The sequence below is a fragment of the Canis lupus genome, chromosome 12 (assembly GCF_003254725.2).
Source record: "Canis lupus dingo isolate Sandy chromosome 12, ASM325472v2, whole genome shotgun sequence".
NCBI classification, from domain to species: Eukaryota; Metazoa; Chordata; class Mammalia; order Carnivora; family Canidae; genus Canis; species Canis lupus.
Genome location: NC_064254.1, coordinates 65,245,309 through 65,270,694, shown reverse-complemented (window position 1 = coordinate 65,270,694; position 25,386 = coordinate 65,245,309). Strand labels below are relative to the sequence as shown.

Genomic DNA, 25,386 nt, shown 5'->3' with positions numbered 1-25,386 from the left:
AGGGATTTGGACCACCTATTCTAGCACCATTTATTGACAACATCATCGTTTTCTCAGAATTGCAGTAGTGATTTGTTACCAAAAAAAGTGACCATAATTATATATGTGCAGATCGATTTATGGATTTGCTTGTCCATTCTATTGATTATTTGTTTATTCTTGGGTCAAAACACATTGTCTTAATTATCATGAGTTTATATTAAGTCTTGAAATATGTTAGTATAAGTCCTCAAACTCTTATTTTACTTCTTTAAAATTATCTTGCCTATATTAGGTTTTTTGCATTTCCCTCAACTTATTTATTAATTGTGTGTGTATGTGTGTGTGTGTGTGTTTTAATTTTAGTGCATGGGGGAGGGGCAGAGGGAGAGAGAATCCCAAGCTGAGGGTGGAGCCTGACTCAGGGCTTGATCCCATGACCCTGAGATCATTACTGAAGCCGAAATCAAGAGATGGATGCTTAACTAACTGAGCCACCTGGGCACCCCTCCCTTGACATTTTAAAAATAAGGTTGACCGTTTCCACCAAAAACTGCTGGAGGTTAGATGAGGATTGCCTTGATTCTGTGGTCCAGTGTGGGGAGAATTCACATGTTAACAATATTGAGTCTTTTTTTGAAAGTTTTATTTATTTGAGAGAGAGAGAGAGAGAGAGCACAAGTGGGGGGAGGGGTATGGGAAAGGGAGAAGCAGGTTCCCCATTGAGCAGGGAGCCAGACATAGGGCTCCATCCCAGGACCCTGAGATCATGACCTGAGCCTAAGGCAGACACTTAATAACTGAGCCACCCAGGTGCCCCTCAATATTGAGTATTTTTATTCATAATCATAGTTTATCTTTATTAATTTGTTTTTTTTTTTTTTGAAAGGGAGTTTTGGCAATTGAAGTGGCAGTGGCAAAATGCTGTCACTTTCTTTTTTTTTTAATTTTTTTTTTATCTTTATTAATTTGGATCTTCCTTAATTTTTTCTCAACTGTGTTTTGTAATTTCCCAGTAGCAGAAGTATGGCACCTTTTAGTTAGAAAATACCGTTATGTATTTGATACTTTCTAGAGCTGTTGCATGTAACATTAAAAAAAAGACATCCTTCAGTGTTTATTGCTGGTGCATAGACATAAAATTGCCTTCTAAATATTGACCTGGAGTCTTGAATTGACAATATGGGCATACCTTGTTTTATTGTACTTTAGTTTCTTGCGCTTGGCAGATACTGCATTTTTTTTTTTTTTTTTTTTTTTTTTTACAAATTGAAGGTTCGTGGCAACCCTATGTTGAGCAAATCTATTAGCACCATTTTTCCAGCAGCATTTGCTCAGTTTGTGTTTCTGTCACATTTTAGTAATTCCCTCAATTATTTTAAACTTTGTGTTATTATATTCGTTATGGTGATCTGTGATCAGAGATTACAACTCCCTGAAAGCTCATACAGTCATTAGCATTTTTTAGCAATAAAGTATTTTTTAATTAAGGCATGTACTTTAGACGGAATACTGTTTGCACACTTAACATACTACAGTATAGTGTAAACATAACTTATATGTAATGGGAAACAAAGTCATTTGACTTTATTGTGATAATCGCTTTACTGCATTGGTCTGGAACTGAACCTGCAATATCTCCAGGGTATGCCTATAATTCTAACCATTTGTAGGTAGTTTTTAAAAGATTTTCTGGGTATGCAATCATGCCATCTGAGAATAAAGACAGTTTTACTTTTTTCTTTTTAATCTTTTTTGCTTTTTCTTCCTTTCTGTCTTTCTGTATTGGCTGAAACTTTAAGTGTAATGTTGGTTAGGAATGAGGATGGTGGTCACCCTTGTCTTCTTGTTATCTCCAGGAGAAAGGGAACAAACTATTAAGTGTGATGTTAGCTCTAGGATTTTTTTGCAGATCTTCCTTACTAGATTAAGGAAGTGTTCTCTTCTGTTCCCAGTTTGCTGAATTTTATTAAATGCCATTTCTCCATTTGTTGAGGTGATGATGAAATTTTCTCCTTTCTGTAATGTAGTGAATTATGTTGATGTATTTAAACATTTTAAACTATCCTTGCATTCCTGGGACAAATCCATTTTGTCATATTATCCTTTTTCATGTTTATCTGGATTTGCTAATACTTTGTTTAGGATTCCTACATCTGTTTTTATGAGAGAATATTGGTTTGCCATTGTCCTTTCTTGTGGTACCTTTGCCACTTTTTTTTTTTAAGATTTGTATTTATTTATTCATGAAAGACACACGGGGAGAGAGAGAGAGAGAGAGAGAGGCAGAGACATAGGCAGAGGGAGAAGCAGGCTCCATGCAGGGAGCCCGATGTGGGACTTGATCCCGGGTCTCCAGGATCACACCCTGGGCTGAAGGTGGCGCTAAACCGTTGAGCCACCTGGGCTGCCCCCTTTGCCACGTTTTATATCAGGTTTATGCTGGCCTTATTAAGTTGGGGAGTATTCTTTCTTTTTCTTTTTCCTGGAGGAGTTTGTATAAGATTGGGTTTCTTATTTGGAAGAACTATTTAGAGACACCATCTGGGTGTAGGGTTTTTTAAAAGGTTTAGTTATAGAGTCCATTTCTTTAACAAATTCTCCTTTTTTCCTTCTATCAATTTTAGTAAATTATATTTTTCAAGGAATTTGTCCATTTCTTCTAAGTTATCAAAGTTATTGACAAAGTTATTCATAATATTTTTTATTTGTAATATCTTTTGAATCTATAGTAATGTCTCTTTTCTCCCTAATATTGGTAATTTGTATTACCAAATACAAATTCTCAAAAAGAAATACAAATTCTCTTTTCCCTTTGATCAGTTGTGCCTAATAAAAGTCTTTCGGCTTTATTAATCTTTTCAACAAACCAACTTAATGGCTTTAAGTTTCCCTTTGTATATCTGCCTTCTCTTTGATTTTGGGTCTGTATTACATACTTTGACTTTTTTAATACTTAATTTGCTGTTCTTTTTTCTTCTTGAAATGGATTAGTAAATATTTTGTTTGGGATGTTGCCTTTCCTTACTACATTATACTATGTCAGCTATAGAAGACCATATTAATTTCTCAAAGCAGTACTTTTCTATGAGCTTCCCATTTCCTCATCTTAAATAAAATATTTTATATAATTGGGATGCTTGAGTGGCTCAGTTAAGTGTCTGACTCTTGGTTTTAACTCAGGGAGAGCTTTCAGGGTCGTGAGATGGAGCCCTGTGTTCTTGGGCTCCGAGCATAGCAAGAAGTCTGCTTGAGATTCTCTCTTGCTCTACACCTCCCACCCCCATGCAACACTCTCTCAAATAAATAATTGTCTTTAATAAATAAATGTATGTATATATATGTGTGTGCATATATAATATAATTGGTGTTTTGAAAGTTGTGCCATGTTGCCATTGTGTAGTATACTTTGCAAATAAAGATGTTTTGCAAACGTGAAAAATGATTAACAATGGACAAATAAGCTAAATGTTAAAGTCTTTAGTCTGAGTACCACATGTTTACAAATAAGTGCGTTTTTAATTCTCTAAAATTATGTGTGAATAGTAAAATTATAATCTTGAGCTAATTTAATTATAATGGCAATAAGTTAGCTTCAGGGACTTAGAATTCACTGAGATATTCAGAACTTTTGTGTTTGCTTTTTCTTTTAGGAAGCTACGGTAAAGGAAGATGAAGAAGAAGTTTCTGACAAAGGCAGTGATTCTGAAGAAGAAGAAACCAATAGAGAATCCCAAAGTGAAAAAGATGATGGTAGTGACAGAGACTCTGATAGAGAGCAAGATGAAAAACAAAACAAAGATGATGAAGCAGTAAGAATTATAGGTTTAAATAATAGTAATTATATACCTCTGTTTTGATTTTTGTTTTTTTTTTTTTATTTACTTGTTTGTCTTAATACCAATATATGTTATAATCTTATTTTGTAAGAATATGTGGGATGGTGGCCAAAATTATAAAGAAAAATAGTTTCCAACAAGGATTAGACCTCTTAATTTTCTTAAATATTAAATTGCTATTAGTATAGGATGTAGATTTGAGGTAAAGTCAGTTTGGTATCTTACAGTAGTTTTTAGCATTAAAGTTGAGTCTGCAAATGAATTAGGAAAGGTGGATTATGGCCTAACCAGTTACTTAGAAGAATCTTTCAGAAGTTCCAGGTAATACTTAAAGAAACCTCACTGTGGACTTGAATGACAAGAGGTTGGTTAAGGGGAAGATAACATTTACAGAATGCCACCTTGTTTCAAGAGATATGTGAAACATTAAGGAAAGGAGGAGTCTCTAAGGAACTTACTAGATGGTGAGGGTAGAGAGAGTTGAAAAAAATCTCATAGTATGGCATTAAGTTATACCTGGTTTATGGTTGGGTTCTAGAAAAGAGGACTTGGTGGACAAATAATGGGTCCTGAGAGGCTTACTGCAAATGAACTGTAAGCTGATCAGCAATTCCTTTATGTTTGTGGTGTTCTGTTCTTTCTGATTGGGCCATTGACCTTAAAAGTTACCCCTGAATAACCTGTTAGACACAGGTTGAGGCCAGAAAGAGAATAAAAAAGTAAAGGGCAAAGAATAAAAGTATAAGGAACGGCAGCCATACCTTGGAGATATTACAGGCTTAGTACACACACAATGAAACTAGCATTGCAATAAAGCAAATAAAACAAATTTTTTGGTTTCTTAGTGGATGTAAGTTATGTTTACACTATATTGTAGTGTAGTCTATAGAGTGTGCAATAGCATTGTCTCAAATAATATTCATGCCTTAATTAGAACATTCTTTATTGCTAAAAAATGCTAACCATCATCTGAGCTTTCAGTGAGTTAAACCTTTTTGCTGGTGGAAGCTCTTGCCTAAGTGTTGTTGGCTGCTAATTCTTTAGGGTTTTTAAAATGAGATGACAAAAAAGTTTACTGCATTGATTGTTCCTTTCACAAATGATTTCTCTGTAGCATTAGATGCTGTTTGATAGTATTTCACCCAGAGTAGAACTTCTTTCAGAATTGGAGTCAGACCTCTCAAACCCTGCCACTGGTTTGTCAGTTAAGTTTTTACAATATTTTAAATCCTATGTTGTCATTTCAACAGTCTGGACAGCATGTTCACCAGGAGTGAATTCCATTTCAGGAAGTGACTTTCTTTGCTCATCCATCAGAAACAGCTCCTTATATGCCCATGTTTTCTCATGAGGTTGCAGCAATTCAGTCATATCTTCAGGCACCTTTCTAATTTTAGATCTCTTGCTGTTTCTACCACATCTGCAATTACTTCCCCCAGTGGAGTCTTGAACCCCTCCAAGTAATCTGTGAGGGTTGGAATCAGCCTCTTCCAAACTTCTGTGAATCCTGATATTTTGACCTCTTCCCATGAATCATAAATGTTTAAATATATATATATATATATATATATATATATATATATATATATATATATATATATATTTTCTTAATGGCACATAAAAGGGTGAATCAGAAGATTTTCAATACACTTTGCCCAGATCCACCAGAGAAGTCACTCACTATCTGTGGCAGCTATCACTTTAAAAAATATATTTCTAAACTAGTAAGACTTGAAAGTGATAATTACTCCTTGATCCATTTGCTGCAGAATGGATGTGTTAGTAGGCATGAAAACATTAATTTTATTCTGCATCTCCATCAGAGCTCTTGGGTGACCAGGTGCATTGTCAGTGAGCAGTAATATTTTGAAAGGATTTTTTTTTTTTTTTTTGAGTAATCTGTCTCAACACTGGGCTTAAAATATTCAGTTAACCATGTTGTAAACAGATGTGTTGTCATTCAGGCTTTGTTGTTCCATTTAGAGAGCACATGCAGAGTAGATTTAGCATAATTCTTAAGGGCCTTAGGATTTTCAGAATGGTGAGTATTGGCTTCAACTGAACATTACCAGCTGCATTAGCTCCTAAGAGGAGAGTCCGCCTGTCTTTCAAAGCCCAGGCATTGACTTCTGTCTAGCTGTGAAAGTCTTAGATGGCATCTTCTTCCAGTATAAGGCTGTTTTGTCAGCATTGAAAATCTGTTATTTAGTGTAGCCATCTTCATTAATTATCCTAGCTGGGTCTTGTGGATAGTTTGCTGCAGCTTCTTCACTAGCACTTGCTGCTTCACCTTCCATTATGTTATGGATACAGTTTCTTTCCTTAAACCTCATGAACCAACCTTTGCTAGCTTCAAATTATTCTTCTGCAGCTTCCTCGCCTCTTGTAGCCTTGATAGAATTGAAGAGGCAGGTCCTTGCTCTGGATTAAGACTTGGCTTAAAGAATTATTGTGGCTGGTTTGATCTTCTCTCCAGACCACTAAAACTTTCTCCATATGAGCAATAAGGTTGTTTTGCATTTTTACCATTCGTGTGTTCACTGGAGTAGCACTTTCAATTTCCTTCAAGAATTTTTCCTGTGCATTCACAACTCGGCTAACTGTTTGGCACAAGAGGCCTACCTTTCGGCCTATTTGGCCTTTCAACTTATCTCCTTCATTAAGCTTAAACATTTCTAGCTTTTGATTTAAAGTGAGAGACATGCAGCTCTTCCTTTTACTTGACCATTTAGAGGTCATTGTAGGATTATTAATTGGCCTAATTTCAATATTGTGTCTCAGGGAAGCCCCAGGAGAGGGGAAGAGATAGAGGAACAACCCATTGATGGGTCAGAATGCTCGTTTATTGATTAAATTTGCCATCTTATGTGGACATGGTTCGTGGTGCCCCAAAACAACTATTAAAGTACGTCAAAGATAAATGATCACAGATTACCATAACAAATATAATGAAGTTTAAAATGTAGCAGGAATTACCAAAATGTAACACGGAGACATGATGTGAGCAAATAAATGCTGTTGGAGAAATGGCAATAATAGACTTGCTTGACACAGGGTTGCCACAAACCTTCAATTTGTGAAAGCCACGATATTTGGAAAGCATGAATGTGCAAAGTGCAATTAAATGAGGTATGCCTGTAATGTACCTGCCCTTGAGAATGGTGGGGAAAAATGAGGATGACTTTTTAGCAGTTGCTGGCCCTCGACTGGTTTTGTACTTTGGGAATTAAATTGATTGCCAAGAAATTAAAGCCTATTAAAGGAAATTATTTCCCCAGCCGCACTTTGAGAAGTTGACATATTACTTTCTGAGTATAGTATTAGGATTATAGAGGTGACAGACTAGTTTCTTTAGATACCAAAAATACATTCATTCAGTTGTCAAATAATTATACAAACAGTTATTCATTATCTGTCACATTGCAAGCACTATGTTAGATGAGAGGAATGCAAGCCAAATGTAAAACAGTTTCTGCCCTTGCATGATATACAGTAGGCTAGTGGGGAAGGCAGACTTGTAAATAAAACATTAATGTACAAAAGAGATTATGCACATTTTGTGCAAGGTACAGTGAAAGCACAAAGGAGTGAGTGGTCAGCTCACTTGAGGGAAATTTCTGGTATTCAAGAGTTCGTGGTTTAGGCTTTAGTGGCTCCCGAAGGAATAGTAATAGAAATTTGCCAGATTAGAGAAAGAAAGAGAAAACAAAAATCCAGACATGAAGTGAGATAGCTTTGTGAGTTCAGAGAAGTCAAGGTAGTTTGAATTGACAAGAATGGAAAGTGCAAAAAGATAGGCAGTGGCAGTAGATTGGAAAGATTGGCCCAGGTCAGATCATGACTGTGTAGTTCATGCTAAAGGGCTTAGATTTGATTTATGAAATGTTGCATTGTAGGTTTTGAGCAGGGAAATGATCAGGTTTGTGGAACTGAACTCTGTGGTAGTTAGCATTGTTAGGAATAATAGTTAGAAGATGAAAACTTCATTAAAAACATACTTGATTTCAAATGTTTGATTTTTGCTTTACTAGGAGTGGCAAGAATTACAACAAAGTATACAGCGGAAGGAGAGAGCTCTACTGGAAACCAAATCAAAGATAACACATCCTGTTTATAGTCTTTACTTTCCTGAGGTGAGTTATTCATGCCTCAATGTTTTCCTTATCCATTTACTTTCTCTTTGGGGATTTTTCATATGCCCTTTATCCCTCTTTGGTGTACACTGGCTTAAATGTGCTAAAGATGGTCTGTTCTTGATAGGCAACATTTTGAAGGATACATTTCAGTATGAATTAAATTTAGTGAACGTGGTATTTATTGAGAGGATTGTTAACTTTTTAAGTATTTCTATAGTTTTCTGGGTTTTGTCTTTTTCATGCCTGGATTACTGAAGGTTGTGCTGAATAATAATTTCTCTTTAGCAGTTCAGGCAGTCTTTCAGACAAATGTGTATTTTGTCCTCATCCTAGGACTACATGGGTTTTGTGAATCTGTCACTTCTATCAAATTTTAAAAAGGATTTTAAAAGTGCTTAAATTTTTCCCATGGGTTTTCTCTGATGGTCCTATACTGGCCACCTGGAGCCACTACACTTGCTCTGGCCTTAGTAATTTCCCCAGTCCATGGCTGTGGGACCAGCTAAGTTCAAGTAGGAGTTGAGAGTGACTGAACCCCAAGTTCAGGACAGATCAGTGATGTTTGTTCTCTTGTCCTTGTTTAGTTTGTGGCTGTGGCCTGCTCAACTTTCGATCTCCTTGAGTTTTTTGTCTTTCAAATGAATTTGGGATTTGCATGACGTTTTGCTTTTGCCATGACTCTGTCTATGGCCAGGGGTCAAGAACTGGTTGCCTCTTAGTTCAGTGATGCTGCTCCACAGACTGCCTCTGAGCTTTGCCATAGAACCTTCTGCTCAGCACTCATGTTTGGCAGGTGATTTCATGTATAAATCTGCTTTCTGCTTTAGAATGTCAATCCAGAGTTGCTGGGGGCTGCTGAAGGCAAATTCCCAAGTAATTTGGCTTTCCTAATAATAAATGAATGGCTCTGCACAGACTGTTGTTTTGACTTGGAAAGAAGTCAGCCTAGGATTCCATGTTAATACGCTCGCTGATCTTCTGGCATGTCCTGAGCTTTAGCCCATCTGGTAAAGGCACTTTGCCCATTGCGGTGGTAGCTTGCCAGCCCCAGGGCTCCCGAAATCAAGCAAGTAGATCCACTCATTGATTGGTTTTAAAAGTGCCATGGGATATTATAAGCTGTATAATTTGTACCCTTTTAATAGTTCATTTTAGTCTATGCTTAGTTAATAAGCAAAACATCCATTCACTGCCTTAGAACATGTTAACCTTGAAAACGCTTTTTTCTAACTTAAGTTACAACTACACTGTAAACATCTCAATGTACCATTTATTAGATAAATTTAGTTAGGATTTTCCTAACATTTACCTACCTTCCCGTGTACCTACCGAACTATCCTAACAACCAGACTACCCGCTTAAATTGCTTGAAGCTTTATGATTGTAATTGACCTATATGTTACTGAAACTCATTCATTATACTTAATGTGTTAAGAATGGAAGGATTCTCACATAACAGAAAAACTGTTGTGTTGAAGGTGCAAATAGCTCATGCTAGAACATCTTTTCCACTTCCACCATGTGCATCAAAGAGTCTAGGCACAGGTACGTTGCTATGGATTGATATTCACCAGTTTCTTAATAAATATTCTTGAATGAATCTCATTTTAATCAAATAATCTGGGAGAGAAGAGGGAAAGGCATTCTTTTGGTGGAGAGATAAAGAAGAATTGCACATTCTTGAGCATATCCCTGTGCTGCTTACATTATGTATATGTTCTGGTAATGAGATTTTTGACAGTGAACTGCCAGAACCACTTAAATGATCGATGTGTCTACCTTATTTCATTAACAATCATGATTTTCATTTATCACACTCAATATGTTAGACATTCCAACATATCTTTTGCTTGTATTATCTCCGTTCATCTTCATAACACAGCCTGAGGTAGACACTCAATCATTTAACAGAGAAGAAAAGCGAGGTTTAGAGAAATGAAACAGTCTGTGTGGCTTTTAAACAGGCATCAGCAAACCGCAGCCTGCAGACAAGTCTGCCTCCTTACCTGTTTTTTGAATGAAGTTTTATTGGGGCACAGTCACACTCATTCTTTTCATGTTACCATTGGCAGAGTTGAGTAGTTGTGACTCAGACTCTGGCCCACTTTGAGTCCATTATGTCTTTACCTGCTTTGTGTGTACAAGACACATATAGACAAACATGCATACATACACCTATTGTGGTAATCCATCTTGGGTTAAGCAGAAGTTGCTTAACTTAAATTGTGATTTATTTGTACTTGTGATTTATTTATTCTGCTTATTAATGTTGTTGTAGTTCTTTGTAGTTTACAAGAGTTTTTTTTTAGTTGACCTTAGTGTAGCATTCTTAGAAAGATGATCAAATTTTAATGTCTTGTGGTTAAAATAAAATAGAAAGTGCAAGTGATTTGGCTTAAAAAGACCTTTTCCTTTTTTAGCCCCAAAAAAGCCGTTTTAGAAAGCTATCTTCCCTGATCAGTTCTTAAGCAGTAGATACCAAGATATGACTTAATAGTTACTGATGTGTCCTGTACAGCCATGCTCACTGATCACACTGAAATTTGGTGCTTCCAGACTACTTGGGCTTCTGTTTTGGGGGCTTTATAAAAAAAGCTCTTCTATCTCTTTTCAGTTCTTCCAGTTGTCATTGCAGTTCTTCCTGCATTTTGACAATTTCTTTACTGAGCTCTTTTTCTATTCCTAATCTTTTATGAGGTACAACTAGAAATACTATACTTCTAAAATCATGTGGAGTGGAATCTGAGATGCTTTCTTATGAGTAGTAAGTTTCAATGATTTCTGATTTGGTTGCCCGAGTCCCTTCCACTCCTACTTTCTGGCTTTTGCTTATTACTAGGTAAGATTACTAAGATTATTTGTTAGATGTTATTGTAGTAGCTTATAATGTTTTATTTTTTAGACTATCTTTTATTTAAGATTAGTACAGGGGTTTTTAATACAGAGGCCCATCATTAGGATTTCTTTAAGGGGCCATTTAAGACCCCAAAATTACATACAGAATTCTTTTGGACAATAGATCTACAAATGGTTAAGAACGATTTATTCATTCAGTAAATATTGAATATTTTGTACCAGGCACTGTATCTGTGCTAGAAATACTTTAATGATAAAACCAGAACAATGCCTCTAAAAGAAGACAAGGCAAAACAATTATCTAATTCTTTCTGATAACACACACTCTTTTTTTTTCTTTGCAGGAAAAACAAGAATGGTGGTGGCTTTATATTGCAGATAGGAAGGAACAGACATTAATATCTATGCCATATCATGTGTGTACACTAAAAGATACAGAAGAGGTAATTATCCAACAACATTATTTCCGTTTTTACAAATGTATGGTGTCTCACCATCATGCTGCTTCATAAAGTCTGTTTTAGAAATCAGTTTATCATATTTTGCTTATTGTTTTTTTTGTTAAGACACATTTTATAACTTTTCTCTGCGTCTTTTTTTGGGCTGGTAGCTGATTGGAAATTTATACAGTATTGTTAAAGGCAGGCAACTTGATCAGTCCTAAAAACTTGTTTTCAACTTATTTTTGGGAGTTTTCACTGTTAATGTCTAAGAATATATGCTTTTTGTTTTGTTGTCCAGAATTTAATTATATTTTACAAAAATTTATGATTTTTACCTTCATTGGATTAGTGCTAAGATAAATGTCTTTGGTCTTAAAAACAAAGTTAATAACTGGTAATTAGGGACACCTGGGTGGCTCAGTGGTTGAGTGTCTACCTTTGGCTCAGGTTGTGACCCCAGGGTCCTGGGATCAAGTCCCACACATCGGGCTCCTAGCAGGGAGTTTGCTTCTTCCTCTGCCTATGTCTCTGCCTCTCTCTCTTTGTCTCTCATGAATAAATAAATTTACAAATCTTTTGAAAAAAATGGTAATTAAGTTTTTAGAGTGGAATTTTTAAATATGTGGCATTATTCATTGTTGATGACATCACTAATACATCATTGCGATGAACATATTTTGTCCTTGGGAACTCCTTTCTGTTTTCTTGTTTTCTTCATGCTACTTTTCTAGAAAGAAGATTCTTTCTGCCTGGACTTGGTAGACAAGAGCAAGGTTTTTTTTTGAATATCAAGATAGTTCTATGATGTTGATTTTTAATCCAAAAAGTATTTTTCCAACTTTATAAGCGAGTAGTAAATACATGAATAGTTTGTTTTTGTTTATTTGACACCTAGAGCTAAAGTAAGGGTATTTCTTGGATAGAGCAGTTCTATTTTTTTTTAATTTAAGTTTTACTTATTTTTGAATAGATAATATATTCCTCTAGTTAATATTTCAGAAGATATACAAAAGCGCACCCACTGAAACATCCCTGTCTCTCAGTCACCCATTTCCTTTCCTAGAGGCCATCAATATTATCAAATTTTTATGTATTCTTCATGTGATACTGTATGTAAATTATGAGCAAATACATATGCATATTTTCTCCAGTATTGCATATAAATAGCATACACCTTCCCTTTTTCTCTCAGTGATATAACTTGGAATTTGTCCCAAGTTAACTACAGAAAAACCTTCCTCATTTGTTTTTGCAGCTGCATAATACTCTTTTGAGTGGTTTATTTTTTATGTAGCACTCTACCATTTAATAGACTTAAAAATTACTTCTTTTGCTTCAGTAAATAAGTTCATATGTCATTTTGCTCTTGTATAAACATACAGGATTAATTCATTGAGGTAGAATTAGTGAATCAGAGGCTGTGTATACACTGTAGTTTTGTTAGATGTATGCTAGATATTTATTTCTCCATAAGGAGAATGAATGTTTAAGAATGCCCTTTATTTCTCAATGTGTCAGACATTTTGAGTGTCACTGCTGATCAGAAAGGTGAAAATGGCATCTTAGTGTTATTTTTTCCTTCTGATCTTTTATTTTAAAAAGTTTCAAGCCTATAGAAATGTTGCAAGCACACGATCATGAGCTCCATCATAAGATCCTTCATCTACACTGATGAATTAACATTTTCTCTTATATTTAAGATAGTTTAATATTTTTCTCTACATGATATCTATAACATCATAAAATTATAACCCTAAATATTTGACACGTATCTCATAAGAACAAGGGCCATCTCCTGCATAAGCACAATAAAATTACTATATTTAGGAGAGTTAGCATTGATATGGTGTTCATCTAATAATGCAATCCATATTCAGATTTCCTTAAATATTTCACTAACATATGTTACAATTTTTATTTATTTTTAAAGATTTTATTTATTCATGAAAGACACAGAGAGAGAGGCAGAGACATATGCAGAGGGAGAAGCAGGCTCCCTATGGAGAGCCTGATGTAGGACTCAACCCCAGAACCCTGGGATCATGACCTGAGCCAAAGGTAGACACTCAACCACTGAGCCACCCAGGTGCTTCTTGTTTTGCTTTTAAACTCAAGGATCATACATTGCATTTGGTTCTCATTCCTCTTTATTCTAGAACTCTTTTTGGCATTTTTGTTTTTAAATTTTTCATGCCATCATTTTTGAAAAGTCCAGGCAAAATATTTTGTAGAATATCCCTCAGTTTTAATTTGTCTCATTGATTACTCGTGATTATATTCATCTTAAATATTTTTGGCAAAAATACTACATAAGTGATATAATCTTAGTTGGTTGCATTGGGGCACATTATATCAGTTTGCCCCACATGCCATGGTTGAACATTTAATTAAGGCTTCTCTCTACTCTAGAACATATTTTTTTCCTCTAATCTTTGGGGTAATACTTGGGCACTATGTTAATATCTTGTTCTCTAATAGTCTTTTACCCATTCATTTTATTATACATTGATGATTCTTGCCTGAATCACTTTTTACTATGCTAATTATTCTCGTAATGTCAGTTTTGTATCTCTCTTAAGAGTGAAACTGAACATCTTTCAGTGTATTTGAATTGTACTTTTTTGTGTGTCTGTGACTATTTTTCATTTTTGTTGGGTTATTGATGTTTCAGTTGTTTGGAGGAATTCTTGTTTTAAATATTATATCCCGTTGTGATATTTTTTGCAAATATTCTCCCCAATTTGTTTTACTATTATGGTTGTTTTTACCAAGCAAAAATACAAATATTTATTCATTTACTTGGTGTATTTTTGATAATGTGATTAGATTTCTTCTTTTATAATTTCTGGGTTTTGTGGTGTACTTAGGTCAAACTGTGAGATTAATTTTTTAAAAATGATATTTCCATGAATTTTCTAGTTTGTTTTTTCTAGTTTGTTTTAGTAATCTTACCTACAAAAATCTAAATTTTGGAGATTGGAGGCAGATCACCAGAACATCAAAATGCCATCTTAATAATTTATCCTTCCTTTAAGTGGAATTGAAACTTTTTCTTTAATCATCTGGTGCTCATCACAATTGCACTTCTTAATCCCCATCACCATTTTCACCCATTCCCTGCTCACCTCCCCTCTGGTAACCCTTGGTTCTCTATAGTTGAGAGTCTGTTTCTTTGTTTCTCTCTCTCTCTCTCTTTTTTTTCTTTATCTCCTTTGCTCATTTGTTTTGTTCCTTAAATTTCACATATGAGTGAAATCTTACAGTGTTTGACTTAGTTCACTTAGCATTATACTCTCTAGCTTTTCATTGCAAATGGCAAGATTTCATTCTTTTTTTATGGCTAATAGTCCATTGTTTGTATATACCACATCTAAGGTCATCCATCAGTTGGTGGATGTTTGATCTGCTTCCATAATTTGCCTATTGTAAATAAGGCTGCTATAAATATAGGGATGCATGTATCTCCTTGAGTTAGTGTTTTGTTTTTTTTTTTCTTAAGATTTATTTATTTTAGAGAGCAGGGGGAGGGGCACAGGAGTGGGAGAGAGAATCTCAAGCAGACTTCCTGCTGAGCACGGAGCCCAACATGGGGCTTGATCTGATGACCCTACGACCATGATTTGAGCTGAAACCAGGAGTCAGACGCTTAACCAACTGAACCACCCAGGTGCCCCTGAATTAGTGTTTTTGTGTTTTGGGGTAAATACCTAGCACTGCTATTGCTAAATCATAGGGTACTTCTATTTTTAACTTTTTGAAGAACCTTTTTGGGTTTTTCACAGTGGCTGCACCAGTTTGTATTCCTACCAAAGTGCAGGAGGGTTCTGTTTTCTTCACATCCTTGTCAACACCAGTTGTTTCTTATGTTTTTGGCTTTAGCCATTCTGACAGGTGTGAGGTGATATCTCATTTTAGTTTTGACCTCTGTGTCCCTGATAAGTCATGCTGAGCATCTTTTCATGTGTCTGTTGGCCATCCATATGTCTTCTTTGAAGAAATATCTGTTCATGTCTTCCGCCCATTTTTAATTGGATTTTTTTGGGTTTTGGGTGTTGAGAATTATAAGTTCTTCATATACTGGATACTAACACTTTTTTTTTTTAAAGATTTATTTGAGAGAGAGAACGTGCACATGTGTAAGCAGGAGAGGGGCAGAGGAAGAGGGAGAGAAGCAAACTCCCAGCTGAGTGAGGAACCTGTCACAGGGCTCAGTCCCATGACCCTGAGATCATGACCTGAACCAGAATCGAGACTTGGACACTTAACTGATTAACCACCCATGTGCCCCATTGGATGCTAACCCTTTATCAGATATATTATTTGCCAATATCTTCTCCTATTCCATAGGATGCCTTTTAGTTTTATTGATTGTTTCCTTTATTGCACAGGATTTTTATTTTGATGAAGTCCCAGTAGTTTATTTTTGCTTTTGTTTCCCTTACCTCAGGAGACAAGAAAAAAAGTTTCTCTGGGCAATGTCAAAGAAGATACTCCCTGTCTTCTAGGATATTTATGGTTTCAAGTCTCACATTTAGGCCTTTAATCCATTTTGAATTTATTTTTATGTATGATGTAAGAATAAGAAGGTGGTCTAGATTCTTTCTTTTGCATGTTGCTGTCCTTTTTTCTCAGCACTGTTTGTTGAAGAGACTTTTTCCCACTAGATATTCTTTCCTGCTTTGTTGAAGATTAATTGACCATATAATTTTGGGTTTATTTCCAAATTTTCTATTCTGTTCCATTAATCTGTGTGTCTGTTTTTGTGCCAGTACCATACTGTTTTGATCACTTTGTAATATAAAGTTGTTTTGATCAACTTTGTAATATAACTTGAACTCTGGGATTGTAATGCCTCCACCTTTGCTTTCCTTTTTCAATATTATTTTGGCTAGTCGGGGTCTTTTGTGGTTCCATATAAATTTTAGAATTATTTGTTCTGGTTCTGGAAAAATACTGTTGGTATTTTGGTAGGGATTCCATTGAATATAGATTGCTTTGGGTAGTAGAGATATTTTAACAATATATGTTCTTCCAACCCATGAGCCTGGAATGTCTTTCCATTTCTTTGTGACTTCTTCAGTTTCTTTCATTAGTATTGTATAGTTTTCAGAGTAGAGGAGTAAACCTCTTTGGTTAGATTTATTCCTAGGTACCTTACTATTTTTGGTATAGCTGTGAATGGGATTGATTTCTTATTTCTCTTTCTGCTGCTTCATTTTCGGTGTATAGAAACACAACAAATTTCTGTACATTGATTTTGTAGCCTGTGACTTTATCAGTTCTAGCAGTTTTTTGGTGGAGCCTTTCAGGTTTTCTATATCTAGTATCATGTTATCTGCACATACTGAAAGATTTCTTTCTTTCTTACCGACTTGGATACCTTTCTGTTGTCTGGTTGCTGTAGTTAGGACTTACAGTATTCTGTTGAATAAAAGTATTGAGAGTGGACGTCCTTGTCTTGTTCCTGACCTTAAGGGAAGGGCTCTCAGTTTTACACCATTAAGGATGATGCTAGCACTTTGGTTTTGCATACGAGGATGGCCTTTATTACACTGAAGTATGCTCCCTCTACACCTACTTCATTGAGGGCTCTTTTTTTATTTTTAATTTTTTTTTTTTAAGTAGGCTTCACACCCAGCACAGAGGTCAATGTGGGGCTTGAACTCATGACCTTGAACTGAGATCAAAAGTTGGATGCTTAACCAACTGAGCCACCCAAGTGCCTCTTATTGAGGGTTTTTAATCACGAATGAATGTTGTACTTTGTCAGATGCTTTTTCTGTGTCTATTGGAATGATCATAAGGTTCTTATTCTTTCTCTTATTGATGTGCTGTATCACATTGATTTGTATATATTGAACCAATCTTACAACCCAAGAATAAATCCCAGTTGATCATGGTGAATGATTCTTTTAATGTATTGTTGGATTTGTTTTGCTAGTATTTTCTTGAAGATTTTTGCATCTATTCTTATCAGAGATAATGGCCTGTAGTTCTCTCTCTTTCTTTCTTTCTTTCTTTCTTTCTTTCTTTCTTTCTTTCTTTCTTTCTTTCTTTCTTTCTTTCTTTCTCTTTCTTTCTTTCTTTCTCTTTCTTTCTTTCTTTCTTTCTTTCTTCTTTCTTTCTTTCTTTCTTTCTTTCTTTCTTTCTTTCTTTCGTAATATATCTGGTTTTGGTATGAGGGTAATGCTGGCCTCATAGAATGAATTTGGAAGTTTTCCTTCCTTTTCTATTTTTTGGAATAGTTGGAGAAGGTATTAACTCTTCTTTAGATGGTGTAGAATTCACCTGTGAAGCCATCTGGTCCCAGAGTTTTGTTTTTTTGGGAGTTTCTTGATTACTGATTAAATTTCTTTGCTGGTTATCAGTCTTTTCAAGTTTTCTATTGCTGTTTTAGTTTTGGTAGGTTATATGTTTCTAGAAATGTATCCATTTCTTCTAGGTTGTCCAATTTTGTTGGCATATAGTTTTCCATAATAATCTCTTAAAATTGTATTTTTGTGGTGGTGGTGATTTTTCCTCTCTAATTTGTGATTTTATTTGGGTCTTTTCTCTTTCTTGATAACTCTGGGTAGAGGTTTATCAGTTTTATTGATTTTTTTTTTCCCTTTCCTTTTTTTTTTTTTAAAGAACCAACTTTTGCCTTCATTGGTCTGTTGTATTGTTTTCTTTAGTTTCTAGATCATTAATTTCTGCTCCAATCTTTATTGTTTCCTTCCTTCTGCCGGTTTTAGGTTTTGTTTGCCACTCTTTTTCTGCCTCCTTTAGGTGCAAAGTTTGATTGTTTATTTGAGAATTTTCTTGCTTCTTGAGGTAGGCCTGTATTGCTATAAACTTCTCTCTCAGAACTGCTTTTGCTGCCTCTCAAAGGTTTTGAGTTATTGTGTTTTCATTTGTTTCTTTTATTTCCTGGTTGATACATTCATTGTTTCGTAGCAGATTATTTAACCTCCATGTGGTTGTGGTCTTTCCAGATTTTTTCTTGTGGGTTATTTCTAGTTTCATAGTGTTATGGTCAAAAAAGATGCAGGGTATGAATTTGTTGAGACTTGTTTTGTGACCTAACATGTAATCTTTTCTGGGGAATGTTCCACATGCACTTGAAAAGAATATGTATTCTGCTGTTTAGGGTGGAATGTTCTGAATATATCTGTTAAATCCATCTGGTCCAGTGTGTCATTTAAAGCCTTGATTTCCTTGTTGATTTTCTGTTTAGATTATCTATCTATTGATATAAGTGGGGTATTGAAGTCCCCTATAGTTATTGTGTAATTTTTTATTAATTCATTGATGTTTTTTTATTAACTGGTTTATATATTTGGTTACTTCCATGGTGGGAGCATAAATATTTACAATTGTTACATCATCTTGTTGGATTGTCCCTTTTACTATTATGTAGTGTCCTTTTTTGTCTCCTGTTATAGTCTTTGTTTTAAACTCTTTTTTGTCCTATATAAATATTGCTACTGTAGCTCTCTTTTGACATCTATTTGCATGATAAATGCTTCTCCATCCCCTCACTTTCAATCCGCAGGTGTCTTTCAATCTGAAATGAGTCTCTTATAGTCAGCATGTAGAGGAGTCTTATTTTTTTATCCATATCCATCTGTGTCTTGATTGGGTCATTTAGTTAATTTACATTCAGAGTAATTATTGATAGATACGTATTTATTGCCATTTTATTACTTGTATTATGGTTGTTTCTGAAAATTTTCTCCGATCCTTGTCTTTTTGTGGTTTGTTGGTTTTCTTTAGTGTATGTTTGGATTTCTCTCTTTATTCTTTGCATATTTAGTATTGATTTTTGATTAGTGTTTACCATTAGGTTTGTATATAAATCTCTGCATATAGCAGCCTATATTAAGTTGATGGTTAAGTTTGAACCCATTCTTTACTCCTCCCCATGTTTTAGATATATATTTTATATCCTTTTAATTTTGTGAGTTTCTTGACTGATTTTTTTTACAGAACTATTTAGTTTTGCTGCTTTTATATATTCTACCTTCATAGTGTCATGTTTGGTCTTTCCTTTCCACTCAGAGAGTCCCCTGTAAATATTTCTTGCAGGGCTGGTTTAGTGGTCGTGAACCCCCTTATTTTTGTCTAGGAAACTCTCTCTCCTTCTATTCTGAATGATAGATAGCTTTGCTGGATAGAGTATTCTTGGCTGCAGGTTTTTCCTTATTAAGCATTTTAAATAACTTTCCAAGCATGATATCATGCTACTCCTGTTGGCTTGGAAAGTTTCTGCTGGAACATTTGCTGATAACCTTATGGGATTTCCTTTGTATGTAATTGTCTTTTTCATGTTGCTTTTAATATTTTTTTCCTTTATCACCTTATATTGCCATTTTAATAATAATCCGTCTTGGTGTGGATCTGCTTTTGTTGATTTTGTTGAGGGTTCTCTATACTTCCTGGATCTGGATTGGATATCTGTTTCCTTTCCTAGATTAGGGAAGTTTTCCCCTATTATTTCTTCAAATAAAGCCTCTGTTCCCTTGTCTCTCTCTTCTTCTGAGATCCTATCATATGAATGTTACTATGCTTGATGCAGTCTCTGAGTTCCTTACTTTTATTCTTGTTTTTTGCATAATTCTTTTTCCTTTGTTCAGCTTGATTTACTTTCCATTACTCTGTCTTACGGATCATTAATTCATTCCTCAGCTTCTTCCAGCCTGCCATTCACTCCATCAGGTGTTTCTTATTTTGTTCATTGAGCTCTTTATCTCTACTATTGTTATTCATTTTCTGCTGTGTTAATGGTCTCGATGTCCTCTACTCTTTACTCAAGCCCAGTGAGTATCCTTATGATTATTGCTTTAGGTTCTCTATCAGGCATGTTACTTATATTTGTTTTGCTTAGATCTCTTGCTGTGGCCTTTGTTCTTTTAATTTGGGAGAGATTTCTCATTTTGTCTAAGTCTCTGTGCCTCTTTGTGTAGGAAAGTCAGCTATGTCTTCTGTTCTTGAGAGTAATGGCTTTATTTAGGGGAGGTCCTGTAGTATTCTGTAGTGTAGTGTCCCCTGTTTCCAAGGGCCTGGTGCTTCAGAGAATGTCTCCAGTGTGTGCTTTGTGGGCTTTGGTTTTGTGTTTTGGCTGCTTTATCCTTCAGGCCGTTAGTCTACAGATGGTCCCTTTGCTTGTTGGTAGGCAGTGTTTGGTCCCCTGAATGTGGCATGTTTTAACTAGGTTCTGTTTTGCTCTGCTTGTAAAACGAGTCTTGTTGCCACCTCCATGGGAACTGAGGCCCTGCCAAACTTAGGGCCCATTGTGCTGGGACTGAGGCAAGTATGACTGGAAGGGGTGGTTCTGCTGGAACATAGGTGTTGGGGGGCTTCATGTGAGCAAGTTAGGTAGTGAGTATTGGTACTTTGCTGCTTCCTGTCTGAGGCGAGGGGTAGGGGAGGGTAATGGCCCCAGCCAGAGGACTCTCCGTGAACACCATCTCTCTCTGATGCCCTCTGAAGTGAGTGCATGCCCTCCCCACTGTGTGCCCCATTATTTTTCAGGTCACTGTTTCCATGCTGTATGTCCATGGTCTGTTTGCCCTGCCTTTTCTCTAAGAGCAGCCCCAATGCCCTCTGAGCTCTCCCAGAGCCAAGCATGCTGACCTTTAAAACTCCAGGCTTTAAGCCCTGCTAGTTGCAAGAACTCATGAAATTTGGGCACTCTTGTTTTCCAAGGCCTTTGCTATGAGATTTCCTTTTCCATGTGCACTCCCCTGTGTATTAGTTTGTCTCTTGCCATTCTCCACAGCTGTGGCTCCCTCCCTACCACAGTGCCCATGATCCATTTCTCCCAAACTGTGTCTCCATACTTCCTACCTTCTTCAGCATGGCTTCTTCTCTGCCCTTAGCTGTGGCGTTTTTTTTTTTCCACCAGTCTTCAGGTCAAGTTCTGGGGTATTTAGGATGATTTGATAGTTACCTAGTTGTATTCATGGGATGATGTGAGCCTAGAGTCCTCCTGCTCCCCTGCCATCCTTTCCCTGGAATTGAAATTTTTAAGAGTTTGTAACTGTATATGAAGTTTATGATTTAATAGGTAATAAATATATTCTTGATCTTTTAAGGTGCTGGGCATGGGTTTTTTTTTTCTTTTTTATTTAAGAGAGAGCAGGAGCAAGAGCAGGAGAGCACAAGCCAGGAGGAGTGGCAGAGGGCGAAGGAGAAGCAGACTCCTCACTGAGCAGGGAGTCCGACTGGCTCGATTATAGGATCCTGGGATCATGACCTGAGCCAAAGGCACATACTTAACCGACTGAGCCACGTAGGCACCCCAGCACTGGGCATGTTTTAAAAAAATTATTTTATTTGAGTATAGTTGACATACAATGTTACATTAGTTTCAGGTATATAACAGTGATTCAGCTTCTCTATATGTTAAATTATGTTCACAATGAGTATAGCTACTGCCTGTCACCATACAATGCTATTATAATATTATTGACTATATTTTCTATGTTGTGCCTCTTGTTTATGACTTATTAATTCCATAACTGGAAGCCTGTATCTCCCATTCCTCTTCACCCATTTTGCTAGTCACCTCACCATTCTCTCTGGCAACCATCAGTTTCTTCTCTGTATTTATAGGTCAAATTCTGTTTTTTATTTATTCATTTATTTCTTTTTTAGGTTCCACATATGAGTAAAATCATTCAATATTTTCCACATTGGGCATTTGTAAAGGAAAAACTCACTTCTGTGTGTTTTTCATTTACACTAGTATCATACTCAAAACACTTTTGAGACTGATGAGGTGTATGGGTTTATCCCCACACCAAGCAATTCTTTGTCACACCAGCAATGTCCTCCAGCTTAATGCTGGCACTCTTTAGCTGGAATTAGCATCACATCCCCCAGGTTAAGGGCTCAGTTCCACAAAACTGCCTCCCCACCAAGTACTTCACATGTCAGTTGCAAGTCTGAAGTTGTCACCTGTATTTCTCACCAACTGGATATGAATTGGGGTTCCCATGACCCCCTCCTTGGGTCTGATAATTTGCTAATAAAATGGCTCATAGAACTCAGGGAAACATATTAACTAGTTTATTATTAAAGAATATAATAAAAGATATAGATGATGTTTTTTCCATTTCTCAAAAATACAGATTTTTAAGTGCTATTTTTTTCTTCTAGGTAGAACTGAAGTTTCCTGCACCAGGCAAGCCTGGGAATTATCAATATACAGTGTTTCTGAGATCAGACTCCTATATGGGTTTGGATCAAATTAAACCCTTGAAGGTAAGAATAGTGACTTCAATAAATATGGTTGCCTATTTGAATAAGTGTTTAACATACTATGAAAGCATTTCTAGTTCTGACATGTAGAGTAAGAGAGGGAAAAAGATGTCTTCTCATACTTTGTATGTGATATACTTGATGGTCTGCTCTTTCAATAATAAACTTAATTTGTTGAGTTAAAGTAGTATAATGCTTTAGAACCTAGAATATAAATTACTAAAATGATTTAGATTGTTAAGTATAAATTACTTAAGTGTAGTCTTAATGTGTTACATACTGTTAACTTTCTAAGACCTCATCAGCTGAGTTCTGTATTTTGGGGTTTTTTTTAATAGAAAAGCAGATGTATTTTCCCACAGATTCTGTTGGAATGTTGATTTCTGAAATTAATTTGTTTTTATCAAGGTATACACTTTGTATAAGTATCACTTAAAGCACATTCCTGTCAGTGTTTACCAGCTTCATTTGTGGTTTTTATAAAAGGCATTGTTGTGTAAATGTTGTGCTGAAGTATTGTTCCACTGTGTGCTAGAGTCCCAAAGTATTTTTTTTTTAAGATTTTATTTATTAATTCATAGAGACAGAGAGAGGCAGAGACACAGGCAGAGGGAGAAGCAGGCACCATACAGAGAGCCTGATGTGGGACTCAATCCAGGGTCTCCAGGATCACACCCTGGGCTGCAGGTGGCGCTAAACCGCTGTGCCACCGGGGCTACCCTGGAGTCCCAAAGTAAAGGGAACTGGTAAAGGCATACCTGTTTTTTCCCATGAGAGTGCTATATTTTTTTCTTATTGTCTATAGAATATTACGTGATGAGTATGGAGCCTGCAAAATACCGTTTTGAAAGTCATAGTTGGGTTTTTCTTCCCTCAGCAGACTTGTTAAGACATAATTCTTAATTCTTATTAAGACTTATGAAGACGGGGATCCCTGGGTGGCTCAGTGGTTTAGCGCCTGCCTCCGGCCCACGGTGTAATCCTGGAGTCCCAGGATCGAGTCATGGGATTGGTCCCGCATCGGGCTCCCTACATGAAGCCTGCTTCTCCCTCTGCCTGTGTCTCTGCCTCTCTCTGTCTCTCATGAATAAATAAATAAAATCTTTAAAAAAAAAAAAAAAGACTTATGAAGACATAATTCTGTGTTCTTGCTGAAGAATCACAGTGATTAATCTTTCATTGTATAGGATAAATAGTATAGCCTCTATAGAATTAAAATGTCAAACTGTATTAGAAATTTAACCATATTTGTCTGTTAACAGATTATAAATATCTATTATAATAAATTTGTTAAATTTAGAGTTAACCATAAAATCTATTTCTTATAATTGCTCTGGTCAAAGAAAACCTTTTCTTTATATCAGATATTTCTTCCATTTTTCCTCCCAAAATTTCTGATGTCTGCGTTCAATTCTTTATAGTTGGAAGTTCATGAGGCTAAGCCTGTACCAGAAAATCACCCACAGTGGGATACAGCAATAGAGGGGGATGAAGACCAGGAGGACAGCGAAGGCTTTGAAGATAGCTTTGAGGAGGAGGAAGAAGAGGAGGAAGATGATGACTAAGCAGTACTATGAACGGACCACAGTATTTGCAAATGTTTGCTGTTTTGGAAGTGTATAATAAACCGGAAACAGTGCAGAACTGATGTTGAGGGAGGTGTTAGTGCTTTACTAGAAATGGGTGCATAATATAACTAGGCAGTGGTGATGCCTTGGTACAGTCTGAAAAACACTTAAGGCTTGTTAAAGCCTTTCAAGTATGGGATGGTGCATTTATTTCATGGGCAAATGATAATAAACCCTTTGTTATAACTGTCCAGAAGTGTGGGCTATGTATTATCTGATCAGTTTATGGTCCCAGTAAAAGTAAAGGTACATAAAAACCAATCTATAAGTGAGCAATTTTTCTTTGTTTAGCTTTAGTTTTCAGCAAACATTGAAGTATGATAAACACCACACGTTTTAAGTAACATCTGATCAAGTTTTAATCTTTTGATAAGCTCTGCCATTCATTTATTGACATTTTGCAGTGATACAAGACTATTTATATCAGTTCCATTCATAGCTTTGAAATTTTTTTTTTTTTTTTTTAGCTTTGAAATTTTTATTTTTACCTGTCTTGATCATAAGTTGACATTCTATCACATTCCACATAATATAGAGGGCTACATTTGAGGATGTTCCTTTTCTTAATTGCCCAGAGTCATCAGACGGATTATAAAAATGGCTTTTAATGGCTTAAAACATTTTTAAGCCTCTATTTAGCAGATCAGTGCAGGATCTAATTCTTTTTATAAGCTATAGGTCTAAAAATGATTGTGGGACCATGTGTTCTCTGATGTTGGTGACTCATGTTATTAAACCTTTTTTAAAAGGTTCACTATAAAAGCTGAAGTACATTCTTAGCTTTTAAAATCTACCTGACTCAGAAGCCTTTTAAGGAAAAAAATACATAACATGCAAAGGAGGCATTCTTTTGTATTCATTTTGGACTCCTGTCAATAAAATAGAAGTTTGACTCATTTTACGTTTGTAATGGTGTGTGTCTTTTTACTTCCAGAGAAAGGATATAATAGGATAATTCACTCTTATTTTTCAACTAAAAAATTAATAATGTACATTACTGCTGAAGTGACTGCTGTTTCTGTATGGTATAGAAAAACCCATGCGTGGGAGGAATTTCCCCCTCACACATTGCAACCCAGAAAGATAGTGCTTATAAAGAGTAGGAATGTATACATGATGAATCATTGAGGTAAGATGAATATTTTTATTACTATATACTGAGGAAGCATATGTCTATAATATAATAGGACTGATTGTAATAATCCTCTCCTATCAAAATCTCCATAGGCCAAAGGACTGTTGGAATACTAATTTGTGACCT

The 25,386-nt window shown here is 35.8% G+C and overlaps 1 protein-coding gene across 2 annotated transcripts in view; it reads left to right on the top strand.

Annotated features, from left to right (window-relative positions):
- The window catches only part of SEC63 (SEC63 homolog, protein translocation regulator), a 73,949-nt gene extending 48,928 nt beyond the window's left edge, over positions 1–25,021 (top strand). For both annotated transcript variants that reach the window (XM_025444400.3, XM_049092446.1), the window contains 5 exons: positions 3,633–3,791; positions 7,850–7,951; positions 11,155–11,253; positions 22,396–22,500; positions 23,919–25,021. In XM_025444400.3, coding sequence (XP_025300185.1) covers positions 3,633–3,791; positions 7,850–7,951; positions 11,155–11,253; positions 22,396–22,500; positions 23,919–24,062 — 609 coding nt within the window. In that variant the 3' untranslated portion in view covers positions 24,063–25,021. The remainder of the gene's footprint in view (positions 1–3,632; positions 3,792–7,849; positions 7,952–11,154; positions 11,254–22,395; positions 22,501–23,918) is intronic.
- Positions 25,022–25,386: the final 365 nt, after the last annotated feature.